This window comes from Benincasa hispida, chromosome 9, assembly GCF_027475165.1.
Source record: "Benincasa hispida cultivar pf3 chromosome 9, pf3_genome.v1.1, whole genome shotgun sequence".
NCBI lineage: Eukaryota > Viridiplantae > Streptophyta > Magnoliopsida > Cucurbitales > Cucurbitaceae > Benincasa > Benincasa hispida.
The window spans coordinates 60,098,958-60,104,010 of NC_143486.1; the positions used below are offsets into that span (position 1 = coordinate 60,098,958).

General features: G+C 33.7%; 1 protein-coding gene across 1 annotated transcript; it reads left to right on the forward strand.

Moving 5' to 3' along the window:
• Positions 1-271: 271 nt before the first annotated feature.
• On the forward strand, positions 272-1,079 carry LOC120086697 (defensin-like protein 1). Its single transcript, XM_039043459.2, has 2 exons — positions 272-384; positions 603-1,079. Exons 1-2 carry the CDS (start codon positions 306-308, stop codon positions 776-778), a joined length of 255 nt encoding a protein of 84 aa, XP_038899387.1. The 5' UTR covers positions 272-305; the 3' UTR covers positions 779-1,079.
• Positions 1,080-5,053: the final 3,974 nt, after the last annotated feature.

Here is a 5,053-nt window from a genome sequence, read left to right on the forward strand (position 1 = left end):
ATTGATAGATTGATATATCATTGATATCTATCTAAGTTTACCTAAGTTCTATCACCGATATAATCTAATATTACTGATATCTTCCTAAGTTCTATCATTTGTAAAACGCATGTAATTCCCGTAAAAAATAAGGGCAAACTTGAAATTAAATTAAATTTAAAAAATTGCTTTGGTAGATTTTATTTTATTTTTTACTATATTTGCAAATAAGTAGAAGTGGTCAGCTTCATGCTATAAATAGGTATGTTCATGGGGGTTCTTGCAAACACACAAATATTTCATAAAGAAAAATTCAAACAATAGAAATGGGCAAGGTTGTGGGTAACTCTGCGAAGATGGCTGTTGCTTTGCTCTTCCTGTTGACCCTCATGCTTTCCATGAATGGTAATTAACAACACTATCATCAGCCCTTCCCACACTTCTATTTAATATTATTTCATCTGATCAAACAAAACTTTGTTCACAATAAAAATTTTAAATTATTGTTAAAAAATAAACCACATAAGGAAGTACATAGAAAGAAACTTATTTAATTTGTATACGACATAATTTTTGTTTTTGTTTTTGTTTTTTGTTCCGCTTTTGTGACTTTGTGGCCACAGAAAAGCGAGGGGCGGTGGAGGCAAAGTTGTGTCAAGAGCGGAGCAAGACATGGTCGGGATATTGTGCGATCACGAGTCATTGCGATCGGCAATGTAAGAATTGGGAAGGTGCAGTTCATGGAGCTTGCCATGACCACGTTCCTGGAAAGGCTTGTTATTGCTACTTCAACTGTTGAAAACCATGCAATAACCTGATGCTGATGATGATGCTGATGATGACGATCTCCTTCTCCATATCATTCCTCTTCTTAAAAAATAAAAGCTTCAGTTGCTTATTGTGTGTTTTCTTATGTGGGTATGAAGGGGTCTATATGTAATATTAGTTTTTAATTAATGTTTTTAAGTGTGAGAAGTTTATGTGGTTGGAAAAGTGAGTGTATTGTGGTTTGTGTGATAAATATGCTGCTATTTATCTCTGGCAGCTTGTTTGTGTGTGTCTTCTTCTTCATATCTGAATAAAGTGACTTTCTTTACTCACTCCCTCTATTGAGCTTTTTTTTTTTTTTTTTTCGCCAAAAATGAGATGTTTAAATCATAAATGTGTAAGCATAAATTTCCATTATTACTCATTTATCAAAGTCAACATATCTTAACAATAATTGACATTCATTACTCGATCTCTTAAGATTGAAAGTTCTAATAATCTCGATTTCCCATTTGTTGTATAAAAAAAACCTAACATAAGTTAATTATTAGAAAATGTGCACATTTAAAGGTTAGAGATATAAAATAAGAAAGATCAAAATTTATTGGGATTGAATCATAACCTTGTTTTTAGTTCAATAAGATGTGAATTTACGTCTTAACCAAAATGAGCTATGATGAGTATATGTTTATATCTTAACTCATGAAGCTATGCTCAATTGGTATTCTGATCTCTAGATAAGAACTGAAGAGATATTGAACACACAACTTTCACCGAGAAGGTGTCACACTTGAAATTCTAGTAGAACTCACAAGACAATGACAACGATGATCTTCTTTTATAAAAAACCGTCAACCCTAGCAAACACAAAGACAACCCTTAAATATGCACAATGAGATGCAAAAAGAAACCCTAGCAAAATATTTTGAACCCAGCAGAAAGGAAACAAAATCGAAGAGAATGAACTGCCATAATCATCTCGATAAGAAAACATGTTGCCAGAAACCATACATGTTGAGACATTATGAAAGACACCTGTTGAAGAAGGACAACGTGGAAGCAAAGAGAACACATAAACAAACCTTAAATGCAAATATTGACAATATCACAACTCTAGCAAACTCCCACTTCGCCAATAACTTTTAAGGTAAAATAACCAAAACCACACTACCAGAAAACAATACTTACCATTTTCAACATAGAGTAGCCCTTACAGTCAAAACAAAATCAAAACCAGAAATATCGTAACATATTTAGAAAAAATAATGTTAGTTAAAAACCCAGAATGGGGCCCCTTGTTTTTAGTAAAAATAATGTTTTTTGTTTTAATTATTTTTTAGTAAAAATAATTTAGTCCTTACTGGATCCCTTTCGAGCCAATGAGAGGATGAGGTCTCTTATTCAAGACCCAAAGTTAGTACTTAAGGGAACAACCTCTCTACTATCCCTGAAAGCGGGTAGGAGTGAATTCCATTTTGCACTCCATGTCCCCAACTATCTACCCGATCTTACTCCTGAAATAGGAGGCTTATTGAGCCGATGCTGTTGAGCCAACCCTCACCTATGCAAATCTAAAGATAATCCCGAATAAACAAGAGTTCATAGTTAGTTCAGGATTAAGGTTAAGTTAACTAGGTCATCACAATGAAATAGTCAGTCTTAAACAGTAAACAACGTTATAAAGTAAGAGTGACTTATTTCTTGGTTCGATCTTATGCAAACTCATTGCATAGAATGCCCCCACTCTTCATGTCACTATATGAACGAATCAGAATCACTTCGTTTGTAGCACTTTACAACCATTATAACAACTATAGAATGGGCTACATCCAATAGTGTTACTAGAATAAGGCACCCAACTTTATTCGTGTACTATATATCATTTTAACTATTTACTCGAACTTGATCCACTCCCATGTCTCTACATAAAGTTCAAGTACTCATATAATAGTCATGGATCTTTTAGTTTATTGGATTTATTTTTAAAACTAAATAAGCAATTGATATATTCAATAACAACTTTATTGAATCAAAATTTTAATAACAACTTTATTGATTTTTAGAATAAGTTTGTCGTTTTACAAACCACGAGTTTTAGGACATAAAACTCAACAGTATTAAACATATATCTTTAATTCAATCTCATTTTTGACAATTCTTCACATCTTCATCAATTTATTTTCTAAGTTATTTGTGTTTGTGAACTTTCTGGCATGATGAATGCATAAAATTTATGCTTGAATCTACCTAATCAGTTAATTGAAGTGAAAAAGAAGTTAAGTCACTCGAGAGATTAGTTAATTATTGAACACATCAAGCTAGAGCGTGAAGTAATTTTAGAGATAAAATATTTTGTCTTTTGTCTGTTCTTTGTAACTAACACATGCACCCTAGAGATAGGATTAAGTATGACATCTGCATCGAGAGATGTTGAACATGAATTAAACAGCAGATCTCTAATGTATTACACATACACTTAGATTTTAGCAGACATCCATACCATCTCCATATTCTTTGTCACTGTGCTCATATAGGCTTGCTGTTTCCACTAGTAAAAATACAAGAATTGATATAGGAAATTTATTGATGAGAGAAATAAGAGAGAAATACGAGCGATCTGTGAAGGATTGTCGCACTGCTGATTGGTTAAGATGGACACATAATATATCTGTGGTAAAGAGAGTTCAACTGTCAGTCTTTAGTGGAGTGCCTGGCAGTTAACGGATGGTGGATCTCATGACTAAAGAGTTTATTCAGTTATTCATGTACCGTTGGAGCTTCGAGCTACAGATCCATAAGGTCCCCTTGATAGCTCAATGGATTCAGTTGAGGATTAGTTCTTGGTGTTGATTTGAAATGTTCAAACTGACAAGAGGTAATTCGATTATATATGATATGATTGATATGATGTATGAGATACATCTAGTGGAGGATTAATGTAAGATTTACATTAAGTGCCATGGAATAGAAAAAGAGCTATGGTTTATATGTTTCATGAGATGAAATATTAAAACTATATGTTATAAATATAGTATGATAAGTTGGTCATCATTTATATTTATAATAATATTAATTATTAAATAATTAAATCTTTTTCTCTAATAACCAATTGAGTGGAAGGTTATTGGTGGTTCATGGTAACCGTGAGATAAAAGAAAAATTGTTTTCCTAATTTTAGTAACTTTTACAAATGTTGAAAAAAATGATTTTGATATTTTCTCTTTTGGAAAAAGAATCTCACGGAAGTTGTCAAGTAAATATGGTTTACTAAGCAATGGCTTAAAAAAGGTAAACGATCGTACAGTGTTTGTAGGTGACAAACACGGAACTAAGCGACGAGCTAAACGATCGCTTAGCTTTTGCTACACGATTGCTTAGCTTTTGCTAAACGATTAGGCATCGTCCTATACAAAAGGTTCTGTCTTCTCCCACTTGGTCAATCATTTACACGATTGTTGAATCCTCCGTCTTCAACCTTAAACCAAGTCCACACAGAGCCCACCCTTTGGATTCTCACACCGAGAATATCAAGGTAACCTTCTTGGTGGTGTCATACTCAACTCGACACCGTCGAGGTTCTGTGGAGGCCATTCGTGCTATTGGGGTATACGTAACCGAGGCGATCGTTGAGGTGTTGGTGCTATGTAGCGGTTGTGTTGTTCGAGCGTTCGAGGTTGTTGTGTTCGAGCATTCGTGAGCAAGGAGCGTGGAGACGAGTCTACAAACGTTCGTTAGTACTTTACAACTTAAATTCAACTCTAATGACTCCAAATAAATTACAGACTCTTGAGCACACATATAAGCTCATCAAACAAGAGCAATTGCAAATTTTACAAAGGAATCAAAGAGAAAATAAATGCTAAAACTCAGAAAACCATATAAGTGCACCATTTTCATATATCTCATGAAAAACACCCACCACACCAAAATTAAATCAAATTGAATGCTAAATGATGCTCTGATACCAATTGTTAGAAAATACTAGCAAGCAACGGAAGCACAACGAATCAATAAGAATTCTAATTCATTAATTTTGACATAAACTAATAAGAGGGTTTCCCAATATACCTTTGTAGAACTACTTGAATCTCAAATTCAAATGCAAATCTTCTCCAAATCTACTTGTGAACTATCTCAAGGCCTTCCATACTATTCTCTTGGAGCCTTAGATTGAGTTGTGGGACTCAAAATAAGCTTGAATAAAGGGAATTTAGAGAAGAAGCACACTGCTGCACCTTGGAAGAACACCTTCCTAAACTTAAGTTTTTCAGCAAAAACTCAATTAATGCATGCTCGATTCTCAGCT

Coding starts and splice junctions, on each gene's coding strand:
- LOC120086697 (XM_039043459.2), top strand. CDS start 306: ATGGGCAAGGTTGTGGGTAACTCTGCGAAGATGGCTGTTGCTTTGCTC. Junction 385..602: donor CCTCATGCTTTCCATGAATG/GTAATTAACAAC, acceptor TTGTGGCCACAG/AAAAGCGAGGGGCGGTGGAG.